At 47.3% G+C, this 18,022-nt stretch overlaps 1 protein-coding gene across 1 annotated transcript in view; it reads left to right on the top strand.

The window, feature by feature from the left end:
* The window catches only part of SEC11C (SEC11 homolog C, signal peptidase complex subunit), a 77,551-nt gene extending 71,371 nt beyond the window's left edge, over nt 1–6,180 (top strand). Inside the window, exons 5-6 of the mRNA XM_063959377.1 lie at nt 690–747; nt 5,878–6,180. Of these exons, the coding sequence (XP_063815447.1) occupies nt 690–747; nt 5,878–5,931 (112 nt within the window). The 3' untranslated portion in view covers nt 5,932–6,180. The remainder of the gene's footprint in view (nt 1–689; nt 748–5,877) is intronic.
* The last annotated feature ends 11,842 nt before the right edge of the window (nt 6,181–18,022 follow it).

Here is an 18,022-nt window from a genome sequence, read left to right as displayed (position 1 = left end):
TACTCACATCCATGATGGCTCACCTAGGAGGTACCTGTATCCTAGCAATGTCTGTCTCCTTTTATCTCTGCAGAATAATCAAACTTGTATTCATTTGTCATATAGTGAAAGAAACAAGGATCTTTGTGCTTCATTGCATATGGTGAACTTACACTGAACTTTTGAAATAAAAATGACATTTAATCGCAGGCTGGGATTTCTGTTATAGTTATATTATAATCGGTCATTAAGGTTTTGATGGTAAAAGGAGAAGGGAGCGTCTTACGGTCCCAGTGCTCTCTGCCAATTCCATATACTTAGTCTTACAGAATGACATTGTCTGTGCCACATACATAATATATGGACTGTGAAAGTAAAGGAACAAGGGGATGATGTAGCTAGCAGTGCAAAGAGTGGAGAAGTTGCCCATAGCAACTAATCGGCTTTGAGGAAGCATCTGTATCGTCTCATTGTGCTCTTGTACTGAAGTCCTGGATCTATGTATCGCGTGCGGAGCGTCATTAACCAATACTGTGCTCACCACTGGGTTTCTGGACTAGCTGCCCAGGGTTCCAGCTGCAGTAGCTATATCCCATTTATTCTTTATCCTCCATGGTGACTGATTTGTGGGTGTCTGTCCAGCATACGGGTGGCACTGTGGATTCTACAATCTGATTCTGATATTCAACTTTTTTCTTTCTTTCATTTAGGTTCTTGCCGTACGTTGGGATGGTGACTATAGTGATGAACGACTACCCCAAATTTAAGGTTGGTAAAACTACACATGTATATCACAGTTTTGTTTAAGGTTATGTCCACCTTAAGACAATACCGGTCTAACCTACCAACTGCATGTAAGAATTACCACCCCGAGAGAGCCCTTTCCTGGAGGCAGCTGGCACCATGAGTACAGGATGACGGACGGCTGACTGCGCAGCGTGACCTCTGACTTCACGTCACGCTGCGCAGTGGGAGGAGGGAGCTGGGCAGCGTCTGAGCCTCCTGAGGACACTCAACACTGCCCGGCATTAAAAACTCAAAGGGCCGCCTGATCCCGCAATCCCGGGATTGGAGCTTCCAATCCCGGGATTTAATCCGGGACGATTTTTGGCCTAAATCCTGGGCCGATCCTGGGATTGGCCACCCTATATATAACCCTCCTTACTCCGCCTGCTCTGAATTCCAAATTGTTACCTGTGGAAACATGATAACTCACTGGGGATGGAAGACACCTCAGATATTTCCAGTTGATTATTTATAGCAATTGATACAGCTGGGATGGTTATGCTGAGTACATTGTGTGTCCTTTTATACTGTGGCTTCAGTCGCGCCAAATGCGCCAGATCTCAGGTGACTCGTCCGCACTGGGCATCCTCTGTGTTCACAATTTGCCTCTTATTCACACAAATAAAACCACTGAAAGTGACAAAGCTGTATTGGTAGTGTATGCAGACCACTGGGATGTGCAACATTTGTACATATGTATGTGAATGTGAATCTGTGCAAAAAAAGGACTCCGATGCAGCAGCGGCTTGCCTCACCCAGAGTTCCTTTCTCCCTTTCAGAGGAAGCCCTTGTGGCGGATTAGACTGTGCGGAGGGAGTCTTTTTGTTACTAACCTGATTGTTCTAAAACAGAGCCCGGTAGACTGGGACTGATAAAAGATTGTGCTGGGACTTTTTGATTTTCCCAGCAGTTATTGTCTAGTTTGACAACATCTTCTAGCATTCTCCTCTTGGATTTCCTGATTTTGCTTTCCTTGGGAAATCAATACGCCCTTAGTCATGTCTTAATGTGGATTTAAAAGGGATCAGGTGCTGGGGGAAAGGTGTGGCAGTTTTTCCAAATCATGTATGCTGGAAAGGATGGGGTCTGGGGACTGTTTACCTGAGATCCTGGTAGTAACTGTGTTAAACTGAGGTAGCTGCCTCTGATAAGTTTTGGGGGCTCTGCTGGGGACTTTTGGGGAGACTGGTGTTTAACCTGTTAATTGTGATATGTTGTTAACAGCCCTTTGGTGATTGTGCTATGTTACCTAGGAGGCTTGTATTGTTTTCACACTACCTTTAGGGGTCTATTTACTAAACTTTGGACGGGGATAAAGTCAACAGAGATAAAGCCAAACCAAAGAAAAAAGCGCTAAGCTAAAATGTGTGTCAGCTGTCCCAACTATCAGAAAAGAAAATGTAGACAAATAAATTCTGCTCTCCTTATTAAGGACTGCTGGTCTCAAGGTAAATGGGTTGTTGATTCCCAAATTAGTATAGAAACATAGAGAAAAAAAAAAAATTAAAGCGCTGTCCAAAATAAAGGCTCTTTAATAAAAATGTATTAAAACTTTATCACATAAAATGTATTAATACCACCTATTTATAGAAATTCCATGTAGACCTTGAAGCAACCTCCACAATAATTGTTACTAAACACAGCTAGCACAGTGGCTACACTAACACACATATGAAACAATGTGGCATAAGATACAATTGCCTCCACACTGCACCTTTAAGAGCACAATAACCACACTGATATATATCCACACTGATATATACCTACTGAAGGCTATAATTAATTTACTGTATATATCACAACCCAGACATATCTAGAGGAATAGATGACATATAAATTCAAGATTGCTTAAATCCTCCCGCTGAGATAGCATTTGTGATGTTTATAATAAGCAATGTCTCTGATGGTATATACGCTGGAGTTTGCAGGGAATAGTCAGAGTGATTAAGCTCAATGTATTCTAACGGGCGTCCCCGTTTGCTAAAACAGTGCAGGTGTAAGTTCTTGATGAACGGAGATAAAGTACCAGCCAATCAGCTCCTAACTACCAAGTCACAGGCTGGGTTTGAAAAATGACAGTTAGGGGCTGGTTGGTTGGTATTATATCTCCATCCAAGGCTTAGTAAATAGACCCCTTATCCTGTTAATAAATGTGTTATTATAAGCCACCTTTCCTCTTATCTGAGTGAGTGCTGTGTTTAAAGGGGTCCAAGAGTAAGAGGCAGGCAGGTTCCTGAACAGATTTTGGGACCTATTTATTATTTACTGGGTTTTACACCCAAAAAATAACAACTCATTTTGCAGCCGTAATCTCTGATTTATCTGAGATATTAATAATATTAAAAATGCATACACATGGTAGTGTTCACTCTAGCAGTGAAAAGGGGCATGGCGCCGGACTCCGGGGGCATATGTGCGCGTGCACCCAAAACGGGGGCACGGCCACGCAAATTAGGGGGCGTGGCCACGCCTACGTCATTTTAGTGGGCGGTGCGGCCTACAAACGCTACTATAGAGAGCGTCTGTGGCCGGCGACGTGACTGTTGGGGGCGTGCCCAGCACCCCCGTTGGTGCTGGGCTTCCCCCAGCTCTCTCCCAATGCGTGAATGGATGCCGCGCGCATGCGCACGGCATCTTTACACGCTGGGAGGGCAGGAAGCGGGCGGCTGTTCTAGCAGGGCGCCGTAAAAGGGACAGGGCGGGTTTTGCCTGCTAAAAAACGGGCAGGGCGCGGCGCCCTGCTAAAACAGCCTAGAGTGAACACTACATGGTGTGATGTATTCTTGTGATTTTGACTATATAGCATGGCTATGCGGGATCAATATCGCAAGAAAAAATAGACTGTGCAGGCAAGGCAATTTTGACTATATTGTGTACAATCTAGTAAAAAGTATAGTCAAAATCACAAATAGCCAAAATCGCACCGTGTGTATACACAATATCGGTGCTTCTGGGCTCTGGTGGAGTTCAAGGGAAATCGCATAGTCAACATCTCACCGTGTGTATGCACCTTGAGTCAGGGGCAAACGAAGGATTTACTGAACGATATATATGTATCTTTTTGGAGGCACTCTTACACATTTTGTTCAAAATCGACCTTTATTCAATATACATTAAAAAAAGGGGTACTCCTATACTCAGGAACACAGTGGTTTGTAACGACCTCTCTCTCACTCATGTATATCACGTGGAGGTATAGTTGGCATGGGGGCTCCAATACTTACTGGGTGATAATATGAGGCAAGTGGTTATAAGAGTTAAACTGGGCATACACTATACAATTATCTGCCAGATAATCTGTGGTTGGAATGAAAACCTGGTAATTGATGAGAGCTACTGACAATTGACCATTTGCTCCCAAACACTGGAAAATGGATAAAACCTGTGCATGATTTAACCAATTTGTATAAACAACAGGTTTTGTCCATTTTCCAGTGTTTGGGAGCAAATGGTCGATTGTCAGTTCCTCTCATCCATTACCAGATTTTCATTCTAACCACAGATTATCTGCCAGATAATTGTATAGTGTATGCCCAGTTTAAGGAGTCATGAATACCAGTAACCACAGGCTGAAAGGCACATAAGTATTTTACTACAGTAAGAAACTTATTTAAAAAATTCTAATACATTTCATAATGGTTCTGACTGCAGGTTCATTGTAGAAGACAGATGGACAATGTGTGTCCCCCAGAAATGTCATTGGTTTATTTATTATTTGTAATTTGATAAAGTTCTGTTGTCCACAGTAAGTATCCCCCAGTGCTGGTAATTCTATCATAGCTGAAGGAATAGATAGCGCTGGGCAACAGAACTTTATCAAATTAAAAAGAATAAATAAACCAATGAAGTTTTTGGGACACACATACACCTGTCTCCTAAAATTAACCTGTGGTAGAGAACCCTTCCGATGGGCATTTTGCCTCTTTTCAACCTCACTGACTATGTGTTGGTATTCATGACCCTGGCTCCTGGCGCTATCCCTGTTTCGATACAGGGATAGCCGGACCTTCCTCTATTACTCCTTTCACATCGCAAAAATAACCCGGTATTGACCCCGGCATATTGCCGGGTCAACACGGGTCAGTGTGCGATGTGAAAGGGCCCCATGAGAATTCCCGGTTTGCCTGACCCAGTAATTCAGCCCGGCTAATAAGAAGGGTTATTCCCGGGTCAGTGGCAGTGTAAACGGGTTCCCACCCGTTTACTACATAGGGAGAGGCGGCGCGGAGATGAGCTCATTTATTTATTTATTTATTTATTAGCAGTTTCTTATATAGCGCAGCATATTCCATTGCGCTTTACAATTAGAACAACAGTAATAGAACAAAACTGGGTAAAAACAGACATAGAGGTAGGAAGGCTCATCTTCCAGTGCTGTCTCCATCCCAGCCCCTGCTGCCGGCACCGCCCTCCGCCACTATGGCAACCGACCCCCGCCACTATGGCAACCGAACCGGCATATTGCCAGGCCAGAAAGCCACCGCAGGGGCTCCAATGCCGGATCCACACAGGAAGGACCCGTTTCCAATTCCCGGGTGGGATCCGTCTTTGGAGATCTGAAAGGGGTATGAGATATACTCTGTGTGTGTGTGTGTGCGTGTGTGTATTATATATATAATAATGTATTTACATATATCACACATACACAGAAATACACACACCCGGGGCCATGTCAAGAGTAGGAGAGGCAGCAGCAGTTCCCACGCTCCTCTGCGTTCTGTTCAGAGACTGAGCTCTGCTGACGAGAACTCCCTGCAGCAGTAGCTTAGTAGTGGTAATTTGGCTGATCGGGAGGGGGGGGGGGGGTACTAGGTACTCAGAAACCCCCCCTGCATGCGCCACTGTATTAACCATATTTTGCATGACGCTACATCAAATCTGAAAACAGGCTGTACTGGTGAAGCACCTTCTTCACTAGGTCATGCAGTGGTGGAAATAACTGCGTATGTGCGGACATCGACGTTATCATCTTTGTTATGCTCTCTTTATATAGCCCCCATACATAAATGATTTCCATCTCCTTGTATAGCATTTTATTGTATTCTCTGTATACCTCCTGTGCTTCCTTACATGCTTATGTGACATTAATAGTCTTTCTGTGTTTATTTACAGTATGCGGTTCTGGCAATCATGGGCGCTTTTGTACTTTTAAAACGTGAATCCTAACCTGAGATCACCCTGACGGGACAAAGAAGGGAACAGCTAAATCTAATATATTCCATGGTTTCTATTTCTGTAACAGATCAAGCAGACCTGCTCACTCTCACTGTATAAACACACGTCCTTAACAGAAGTCACCCGTTTCGTTATCTATTTATTTTACCTGGACAGGTTTTCTTTTCATCGAGCCATGTCAGATTTTATGACGCAATGCTTTTTCTAAAAATGTGACCCAATAAAATACACAAATATTGAGCCTTTTTGATTACTTTATTGACATGAATTGCTCAGAAGCAGGATGCACAGGTGTTCCTGACGGTAGACAGGAATGTTGCATTGACAGTATAACACTCGCTGCAAGAATCTGCTCCCAATTATTGTATTCGTTATCTACAAAAGACTGTGGCTAATTATAATATTTGCACCATATTTATTAAAGGGAAAGAGAATTACACAGATTATGATTTCAAAAAGTACTTGGAGTTTTAGAGCAGAATCCCTAAAACATCTAGGGGCTGGAGACGGTGTAATTAAACCAGTACCTTATTGGGCAGGATACTGGTACTGACCAACCAATCATGTGCCATCTTCATTGTTATCTGATTGCTTTGTGGGGTAAGGCACAAATTGATGTATCTGTTGCAATCCATCCATAAAACCTCCGCAGAATAATCCACATATAGTTTGTCCATTGTTCTTCCATATAGCACTCCGAATATAGCTCTTCCATAGAGCGCTCTGTCCATAGCTTTTCCATAGAGCGCTCCGTCCATAGCTCTTCCATAGAGCGCTCCGTCCATAGCTCTTCCATAGAGCGCTCCGTCCATAGCTCTTCCATAGAGCACTCCGTCCATAGCTCTTCCATAGAGCGCTCCATCCATAGCTCTTCCATATAGCGCTCCGTCCATAGTTCTTCCATATAGCACTCCGTCCATAGCTCTTCCATATAGCACTCCGTCCATAGCTCTTCCATATAGCACTCCATCCATAGCTCTTCCATAGAGCACTCCGTCCATAGCTCTTCCATAGAGCGCTCCGTCCATAGCTCTTCCATAGAGCGCTCCGTCCATAGCTCTTCCATATAGCACTCCGTCCATAGCTTTTCCATAGAGCGCTCCGTCCATAGCTCTTCCATATAGCACTCCGAATATAGCTCTTCCATAGAGCGGTCCGTCCATAGCTTTTCCATATAGCACTCCGTCCATAGCTCTTCCATAGAGCACTCCGTCCATAGCTCTTCCATAGAGCGCTCCATCCATAGCTCTTCCATATAGCGCTCCGTCCATAGTTCTTCCATATAGCACTCCGTCCATAGCTCTTCCATATAGCACTCCGTCCATAGCTCTTCCATATAGCACTCTGTCCATAGCTCTTCCATAGAGCACTCCGTCCATAGCTCTTCCATAGAGCGCTCCGTCCATAGCTCTTCCATAGAGCGCTCCGTCCATAGCTCTTCCATATAGCACTCCGTCCATAGCTCTTCCATAGAGCGCTCCGTCCATAGCTCTTCCATATAGCGCTCCGTCCATAGTTCTTCCATATAGCGCTCCGTCCATAGCTCTTCCATATAGCTCTCCGTCCATAGCTCTTCCATAGAGCACTCCGTCCATAGCTCTTCCATAGAGCACTCCGTCCATAGCTCTTCCATAGAGCACTCTGTCCATAGCTCTTCCATAGAGCACTCTGTCCATAGATTTTCCATATAGCGCACTGTCCATAGCTCTTCCATATAGCACTCCGAATATAGCTCTTCCATAGAGCGATCTCTCCATAGCTCTTCCATAGAGCACTCCGTCCATAGCTCTTCCATAGAGCACTCCGTCCATAGCTCTTCCATAGAGCACTCCGTCCATAGCTTTTCCATAGAGCACTCCGTCCATAGCTCTTCCATAGAGCACTCCGTCCATAGCTCTTCCATAGAGCACTCCGTCCATAGCTCTTCCATAGAGCACTCTGTCCATAGCTCTTCCATAGAGCACTCTGTCCATAGCTCTTCCATAGAGCACTCCGTCCATAGCTCTTCCATAGAGCACTCTGTCCATAGCTCTTCCATAGAAAAACTCCGTCCATAGCTCTTCCCAGATAAAGCATTCTGCACATAGCTCTTGCACAGAGCACTCCATCCATAGCTCTTCCATATAGCACTCCATCCATAGCTACTACATATATAATGTTCACCTGACCGTATAAGTGTATCCGTCCCAAGTAGGAAAGCTGGCCCCTGTCAGGTATGATGTTATAAATAACAATGCTCTCATGTACTCTGCAGGTAATTCTACCACCAGAGATAATAACAGCTGTTGCTCTGTGTCGTACAACAAAGTCAGTGCACAGTCACTGAGAGGTGAAGAAATACCTTTGATCTAGTGCTGAGTGCATGGTCCCACATACACTCTGGTGTAGGCTGCAGTGACAGTATGCAGACTGACGACCGTGACACCTGAGCCTGTGACGTAACCGCTGATTCAAATGTCTCAGAAGGTTTCCAATGATGCAGTATCCAGAAGGTTTCCAAATAATTGTAAATGCACTGAATAGTGTTCTTTGCTCCTGTGTACCCACCTCTAACGTGTCCTCTCCTGTTGGAGCCTTTCTCAAAGAGTGTAGGAACTAAAATATATATATATATATATATATATATATATATATACATACAGTTCTTGCGTGGACCGGCACTCCCGCTGCTGGAAAAAATGTGCTCCGGTGCCCTCTGGTACAAATGAGTTAGACGAGAGGCGGAAAAGCAATCAGCGGCACTCAGGGTCTTGTTGTAGCAAACAGGTGTATTAATGAATCACTGCATGAATGCCAACGTTTTGGGACAAACACGTCCCTTTATTAAGGTGAATAGCTATCGAAACGTCGATGTATTGGCTTTGATGTTTCAATAATAACTAACTTTTTGACAAGACCTCGAGTGCCGCAGCCTTTTTTTATTTACTATTGATTCCGTTACTGGAGGCACCGGGGCAGATCTTACATTACAAACAGAGTGCCGGGCTGAATTTCAACATATATATATATATATATATATAAAAATTACATCTCCCGCCTGATCATTCTACCAAGGTGTTATATACTGTAGGACATACTGAAACAAAAGATGAGGGCTTGGAACGACCTTTACAGGCCCCAGACAAATACATACTTCCCAACATGACCCTCTCCAGGAGGGACAGAATGCTCTGCTCCTGGACTTCCCTCTTAATTTATGTTTTCCATCACCTGTACTGAAACACCTTTCTTATCCATTAACCTGTTCAACACAGGTGCCGGCAATCATACATTAAGAGAAAAGTCCAGAAGCAGAGCATTGTGTCCCTCCTGGTATGCAAATATTTATTACAGGGTAACCAACCTTTTGCACATACAATACCACACTTATGTTTTTTTTTAAATTTTTTTATTTGATTTCAGCCTGTTACATTTAGTGTTAGTGTATTAAAATATGCAGGAATAAAGTTCGATGGAACATGCAAATTGACAAGATTTGTGCACACTTTGCTGTATACGCTGCTATATATCAGTGGTTCTCAATCTTGGTCCTCACGGACACCCAGCAGATGCACAGGTGTAGTCATTGCTCACTAACACATTTTAAAAGGTTCACAGGTGGAACTAATTACTTCACTTGTGAGGAGATCTGGAAAACATGAACTGTTGGGGGTTCTTGAGGACCGAGTTTGGGAACCAGTGAACTATATAAACACTCAATATATCAAAATATTTCAAGTATATTAGCTCAGTAACACATCTGTTATTCTTGTTAGCATTAGGGATGGCCATCGACCATCGACAGTTGCTAAACATCGATGGCTAACTACTGATGGTCAATGGTTTTGCCATTGATGGCAGAGAGCCAATGCTTCTCTTCCATCGATGGCTGAGTGGAACCAAATAGTCCCACCCTCCCCCCCAGGCACAGAGCTTAGTCACACCCCTAGCTGCATGCTAAGCCCCACCACTGTTTTTGAATGGCTCATGGCCCATCTAGCACTTGCCAACAGTGGCCATCGAGTGTTGCAAAACATTGATGGTTCACCATAGATGGTTTATGTGCCATAGATGGTTCTCACCGATGTCTACAATGAATCATAGATGGACAGCCCACCGATAACCACCCCCTGGTCAGATCCACTCCCCACTCTGTCCCACTCCCTATCTGCTGCTCCCCCCACCCAGCTAAACTCCATCCTGCGAATTCCCGCCTCCTACTTCACCCTGCCTCCATACCTACCCCTATTACCGATAGCACAGTGAGTCCTCCTCTTTTCTGGCGCTAGGTCTGTCTCTATAGGAGAGCGCGCACTGCCTCCTACTGTGCGTGCACGTTGGAGATGGGACAGACCTTACAGAATTATTATATACAGTAGATATTTATATTACTATTATTAACTTTTATTTATAACTCGCTATAAAGTGTCTGTAGCGCAATAGCATACCCCCCAGCTGTGCGCAGTGCCACTTTTCAGGGACTGTGCCACCTTCTGTGAGTCAGAGGGAGTATTCTCACACGGCATCTGTGTGGGGAGAGCAGTGTTAAACATGCCCCCCATGTGATGAAAATGTGTCATATGGTTACACCCCCTTCACGTGAGGCCACACCCCTTTTTCATCCACACTTTAAAATTCCATATGTTGGGCAGTATGCATTGCAACAGTGAACTGGGAAGGGCAGACAGAAAGAATCCTAGTCACTGCCTAGGAGGGGGGAACAAAGAGGGTGGAGGGCCTTGCCTGTGAGAGCTCACAGTCTAATGCAGCACTCGCTGTGTAGCTCTGGGCTCTCCAGACGGTGATGCCGTTGTCAGTAAATGCGTTTCCTGCCTGTGTGCATCCCCAATCTCCCCCATCCAGGCAAATGCATGTGTGCCAACATAGTCACATGCACAGGGCGCATCGCAGACAGAGTCAGGACAACTGAATGAAGACAGGTCCGCGGGGGAGGAGGAGGTTGTGTGTGTGAAGTCTGAGAGACTGTGACATTGGGGGAGAAGAGCGACAAACAGGATCAGGAGATTGTGGGGGGAAAGAGCAAGTCAAGTGTGAAGAGAGAAGGGAATAGTAAAAGGGGAGAGTTCATGTAGGAGAAAGAGAAATAGAGTACAGAGGAGGGAATAAAATGCTGGGAGGATGCTGAAGAGAGAGATAAGTAAAGAGAGATATGGAAGGAGAGAGAAAAAACACAACCCAGGCAGTACATGGAACAACAGCTAGTTTAGTAATATACTGTAGCCCCAGCATATTCCGTTGCAGCCAGGTCGGCTCGGCAGGGGGGCGGGCTACGATGTGCGTGCAGAGGGGGGCGGGCTGGAGGCGGACCGGGGGTGTGGTGGAGGCGGGCCGTGGGCGTGACCACGGGGTCGTGTCGTGTACGCCCCGCCCCCCGCTGTGTAATGCCGCTTTCTCTTACGTCCTAGAGGATGCTGTGGACTCCGTAAGGACCATGGGGTATAGACGGGCTCCGCAGGAGACATGGGCACTCTAAAGACTTTAGAATGGGTGTGCACTGGCTCCTCCCTCTATGCCCCTCCTCCAGACCTCAGTTAGATCCTGTGCCCAGAGGAGACTGGATGCACTGCAGGGGAGCTCTACTGAGTTTCTCTGAAAATACTTTTTGTTAGGTTTTTTATTTTCAGGGAGCACTGCTGGCAACAGGCTCCCTGCATGGTGGGACTGAGGGGAGAGAAGCAGACCTACTTAACTGATAGGCTCTGCTTCTTAGGCTACTGGACACCATTAGCTCCAGAGTGTCGGAACACAGGTGTCATCCTCGCTGTTCGTCCCCGAGCCGCGCCACCGTCCTCCTCACAGAGCCGGAAGATAGAAGCCGGGTGAGTATAACTTGAGCGGGAACGAAGCCCGCCATTGAGGGGGCGGAGCTTGATCCTCCAGCACTAACCAGCGCCATTTTTCTCCACAGCAAGCTGCAGAGAAGCTGCTCCCCGGACTCTCCCCTGCTGAGCAAGTACAGAGGGCAAAAAAGAGGGGGGGGGGGCACATTTAATTGGCGCAGTGAGTGTATTATTTATTCTATAAAAGAGCGCTGTACAGTCTGGGATTGTATTCCAGTGTCCAGTGGCGCTGGGTGTGTGCTGGCATACTCTCTCTCTGTCTCTCCAAAGGGCCTTATTGGGGGGCAGTCCCCATAATTGTATATCCCAGTGTGTGTGGGAGTGTCAGTACGTGTGTGTCGACATGTCTGAAGCGGAAGGCTCGTCTAAGGAGGAGGTAGAGCAGATGATTGTGGTGTCTCCGTCGGCGACGCTGACACCTGATTGGTTGGATATGTGGAATGTTTTAAATACAAATGTGTCTTTATTACATAAAAGATTGGACAAAGCAGAGTCCAGAGAAAAAGCAGGGAGTCAATCCATGGCTTTGACTGTGTCACAAGGCCCTTCGGGCTCTCACAAACGTCCCCTGTCCCAGGTAGCAGACACTGATACCGACACGGATTCTGACTCCAGTGTCGACTACGATGATGCGAAGTTACACCCATGGGTGGCCAAAAGTATTCATTATATGATTATTGCAATAAAAGATGTTTTACATATCACAGAGGACCCCTCTGTCCCTGACATGAGGGTACACATGTTTAAGGAGAAGAAACCTGAGGTAACCTTTCCCCCATCTCATGAGCTGAACGCTTTATTTGAAAACGCTTGGGAAACTCCGGACAAGAAACTGCAGATTTCCAAGAGAATTCTTATGGCGTATACTTTCCCTACACAGGACAGGTTACGGTGGGAAGCCTCGCCCAGGGTGGACAAGGCTTTGACGCGCTTGTCCAAAAAGGTGGCGCTACCGTCTCCAGACATGGCAGCCCTCAAGGATCCTGCTGATCGCAGACAGGAGACTACCTTAAAATCAATTTATACACATACGGGTGCCTTGCTCAGACCGGCAGTAGCGTCGGCATGGGTATGTAGCGCAATAGCAGCATGGGCAGATAACTTGTCATCTGACATTGACACTCTAGATAAGGATAGCATTTTATTGACCTTGGGTCATATTAAAGACGCAGCCTTATATATGAGAGACGCTGCGAGAGACGTTGGGCTATTGGGTTCAAGAGCCAACGCCATTGCGATTTCTGCTAGGCGAGCCCTGTGGACCCGCCAATGGACGGGTGATGCTGATTCAAAGAGACAAATGGAAACTTTGCCTTACAAGGGTGAGGTTTTATTTGGGGAGGGCCTCGCGGACCTGGTTTCCACAGCTACCGCGGGTAAATCTTCTGTTTTGCCTTATGTTCCCCCACAGCAAAAGAAAATACCTCAATATCAGATGCAGTCCTTTCGGTCGCATAAGTCCAGAAGAGGTCGGGGCTCGTCCTTCCTCGCCAGAGGTAAGGGTAGAGGGAAAAGAATGCCTGCTACGGCTAGTTCCCAGGAGCAGAAGTCCTCCCCGGCTTCTACAAAATCCACCGCATGACGCTGGGGCTCCACTGCGGGAGTCCGCGCCGGTGGGGGCACGCCTTCGACTCTTCAGCCAGGTCTGGGTTTTGTCAGATTTGGATCCTTGGGCGATAGAAACTGTATCCCAAAGCTACAAACTGGAATTCGAAGAAGTGCCTCCTCGACGATTTTTCAAGTCGGCTTTGCTAGCTTCTCCCCCAGAGAGGGAAATAGTTTTAGCTGCAATACAAAAGCTGTGTCGACAGCAGGTGATTATCAAGGTTCCCCTAATACAACAGGGGAAGGGGTACTATTCAACCCTATTTGTGGTCCCGAAACCAGATGGCTCGGTCAGACCCATTCTGAATCTAAAATCCCTAAACCTGTATCTAAAGTGGGTCAAATTCAAGATGGAATCTTTCCGGGCAGTGATCTCCAGCCTGGAAGGGGGGGGGTTTTATGGTATCACTAGACATAAAGGATGCATACCTTTATGTCCCCATTTATCCTCCTCATCAGGCGTACCTGAGATTCGCTGTACAGGACTGTCATTACCAGTTTCAGACGTTGCCGCTTGGGCTGTCCACAGCCCCGAGGATTTTCACCAAGGTAATGGCAGAAATGATGGTGCTCCTACGCAGGCAAGGAGTCACAATTATCCCATACTTGGACGATCTCCTGATAAAAGCGAGATCGAGAGATCAGTTGCTGAAAAGCGTGTCACTCTCCCTGAGAGTGCTGCAGCAACACAGCTGGATCCTAAATCTGCCAAAGTCGCAGTTGATTCCAACGACTCGGCTATCATTTTTAGGCATGATTCTGGACACGGAAAAGAAGAGGGTTTTTCTCCCAACGGAAAAAGCCCAGGAACTCCAGAGCATTGTCAGAGACCTGTTAAAGCCAAAAAGAGTGTCAGTTCATCAATGCACTCGAGTACTGGGAAAGATGGTGGCGGCCTACGAGGCCATCCCCTTCGGCAGGTTCCATGCGAGGACATTTCAGTGGGACCTTCTGGACAAGTGGTCGGGGTCCCATCTACAAATACATCAGAAAATAAGCCTGTCCGCCAGGGTGTCTCTCCTGTGGTGGCTGCAGAGTGCTCACCTTCTAGAGGGTCGCAGGTTCGGCATTCAAGACTGGGTTCTGGTAACCACGGACGCGAGCCTCCGAGGATGGGGAGCAGTCACACAAGTAAGAAGTTTTCAGGGACTATGGTCAAGCCAGGATGCTTGTCTACACATCAACGTGCTGGAATTAGGGGCCATATACAACGGCCTACGACAAGAGGAGAAACTTCTTCGCGACCTACCTGTTCTGATTCAATCGGACAACGTCACAGCAGTGGGTCATGTAAACCGCCAAGGCGGGACAAGGAGCAGAGTGGCAATGGCGTAAGCCACCAGGATTCTTCGCTGGGCGGAAAATCACTTAAGCGCGCTGTCAGCAGTCTTCATTCCGGGAGTGGACAACTGGGAAGCAGACTTCCTCAGCAGACACGATCTCCATCCAGGAGAGTGGGGTCTGCATCAAGAAGTTTTTGCAGAGATAACAAGTCGTTGGGGGCTTCCTCAAATAGACATGATGGCGTCACGCCTCAACAAGAAACTTCAGAGGTATTGTTCCAGGTCAAGGGACCCTCAGGCTGTAGCGGTAGACGCACTGGTGACACCGTGGGTGTTTCCGTCGGTCTATATCTTCTCTCCTCTTCCACTCATCTCAAAAATACTGAGAATCATAAGACAAAAAAGTGTCCAGACAATACTCATTGTTCCGGATTGGCCTCGAAGGGCCTGGTATTCAGATCTTCAGGAGATGCTCACAAAAGATCCGTGGCCTCTTCCTCCCAGGGAGGACCTGTTGCAGCAGGGGCCCTGCGTGTTCCAAGACTTACCGCGGTTACGTTTGACGGCATGGCGGTTGAACGCCAAATCCTAGCTAGGAAAGGTTTTTCGGGGGAAGTCATCCCTACTCTGATAAAAGCTAGGAAGGAGGTGACGGCGAAACATTATCACCGTATCTGGAGGAAATATGTATCTTGGTGTGAAGCCAAGAATGCTCCTACGGAAGATTTCCACCTGGGCCGTTTTCTCCACTTTCTACAGACAGGAGTGGATATGGGCCTAAAGTTAGGCTCCGTTAAGGTGCAGATTTCGACTCTGTCAATATTCTTTCAGAAGGAATTGGCTTCTCTCCCAGAAGTCCAGACTTTTGTAAAGGGAGTGCTGCACATCCAGCCTCCTTTTGTGCCCCCAGTGGCGCCATGGGACCTTAAAGTGGTGTTTCAGTTCCTTAAGTCACACTGGTTTGAACCTCTTCAAACAGTTGAGTTAAAATTTCTCACTTGGAAAGTGGTCATGTTGTTAGCCTTGGCATCTGCGAGGCGGGTGTCCGAATTGGCAGCTTTGTCTCACAAAAGTCCCTATCTGATTTTCCATGTGGATAGAGCGGAGTTGAGGACTCGTCCTCAATTTCTTCCTAAGGTGGTTTCATCGTTTCATATGATCCAACCTATTGTGGTGCCTGTGGCTACGGGTGACTTGGAGGATTCCAAGTCTCTTGATGTAGTCAGGGCCTTAAAAGTTTATGTAGCCAGGACGGCTCGGGTTTGTACTGTATGCAGCCAACGAGGTTGGCGCTCCTGATTCTAAGCAGACTATTGCCCGTTGGATCTGTAACACGATTCAGCAGGCTCATTCTACGGCTAGATTGCCGTTACCAAATTTGGTAAAGGCCCATTCGACTAGGAAGGTGGGCTCTTCTTGGGCGGCTGCCCGAGGTGTCTCGGCATTACAACTTTGCCGAGCAGCTACTTGGTCAGGTTCAAACACTTTTGCTAAATTCTATAAGTTTGATACCTTGGCTGATGAGGACCTCATGTTTGCTCAATCGGTGCTGCAGAGTCATCCGCACTCTCCCGCCCGGTCTGGAGCTTGGTCCCCATGGTCCTTACGGAGTCCCCAGCATCCTCTAGGACGTAAGAGAAAATAAGATTTTAAACCTACCAGTAAATCTTTTTCTCCTAGTCCGTAGAGGATGCTGGGTGCCCGTCCCAGTGCGGACTAAATTCTGCAAGGCTTGTATATAGTTATTGCTTACATAAGGGTTATGTTACAGTTTGATCAGTCTCTGGTTGATGCTGTTTTGTTTCATACTGTTAACTGGTTAGTATATTCCATGTTGTACGGTGTGGATGGTGTGGGCTGGTATGTATCTTGCCCTTAGATTAACAAAAATCCTTTCCTCGTACTGTCCGTCTCCTCTGGGCACAGTTCTTTAACTGAGGTCTGGAGGAGGGGCATAGAGGGAGGAGCCAGTGCACACCCATCTAAAGTCTTTAGAGTGCCCATGTCTCCTGCGGAGCCCGTCTATACCCCATGGTCCTTACGGAGTCCCCAGCATCCTCTACGGACTAGGAGAAAAAGATTTACCGGTAGGTTTAAAATCTTATTATTACCGGCATTATACAGCAGGGGGCGTGGCTGTGATGACGCGATTCAACAAGAATCGCGTCATCGCCTGCCCGGACTGCCCACTTTACTCGCTAAGTGGGCGGCCGGGCAGAGGGGGACACCTGAAATCGGGAGACTTGCCTGCTCTTCCGGGAGCCCGGGGGGGTCACCCGATTTTCTGGAGCCTCCCGGCCATTCCGGGAGAGTAGGCAAGTCTGATTAAATGTGAAACTCATTTCTGTGAGATGGCATTGGGCCTAATTCTGATTTGGGAAGAAAGCAAGTAACTGTGCACCTGGACAAGCCATGCTGCACTGCAAGGTGGGCAAATACATATATTTCTGCTGCGGGGTACACTGGGCTCCACAAGGATTCACATCGGGGTGTAGAGTAGGATCTTGATCCGAGGCACCAACAGGCTCAAAGCTTTTGACTGTTCACAAGATGCACAGCGCCGCCTCCTCTATAACCCCGCCTCCATGCACAGGAGCTCAGTTTGTAAGTTGGTGCCATGCAGTATGCAGGCACTTTACAGGGGGCTGCCTCAGGCAGCCTATTCAGAGCTTCATTTTGAAAGAAAAGAAGATTCTTGTCAGAATACTACAGGGCTGCAGCCTCACAGACTTCCCTGCGTGCAGCTCCGTCACCCCCAGCGGCGCTGTATACTCCCGCACCCTGTTTGCCAGGTCACTGCAGCAGAGTCTCCGGTTTTCTTCTCACGGGTCAGTCACACACACGCCGACCTCCCGGATCGCAGGGCCACTGACAAGGGGGAGGTAAGGGGCTTCTGTGCCCTCACTTTACCGTGATCCAGCGCGGCCGTAGGAGTGCACGCCGCGCGCGCACTGGCGTGGACACTGAATACTGGGCAGCCGCTCCACTAGCCACCAGGGTCGTTCATGGGCACAGGTCGGGGGGGGTTCTCTATATTAACCCCGTTTTTAGCTCGCTGTACCCGGTGGGGATGCCAGCAGGGGGAGCAGGTCGGACCTGAGGCCCATCCCCCAGCCCCAGGGCGCCATTTCAGCAATGTTCCCGCCCTGGAGCTGCATATCTCTCCCTCACTCCTGACCAGTGGCCATCACAGATTGAGCTGAGCTGTTTCTAGGACTGCTGGGGCAAATCCTCCTCTGTAGAACCGCCTGATTGCCAATGCTGTGCCTCTTACAGGACACTTGAGTATTCTACCTGTCACTGAGACAGCGTTAGTTAAGAAAGAGTGCATACAGTCAGGGTTGTGTGGTACAA

The sequence above is a fragment of the Pseudophryne corroboree genome, chromosome 1 (genome assembly GCF_028390025.1).
Source record: "Pseudophryne corroboree isolate aPseCor3 chromosome 1, aPseCor3.hap2, whole genome shotgun sequence".
Classification (NCBI taxonomy): Eukaryota; Metazoa; Chordata; class Amphibia; order Anura; family Myobatrachidae; genus Pseudophryne; species Pseudophryne corroboree.
This window is presented reverse-complemented; position numbering and strand designations above follow the sequence as displayed.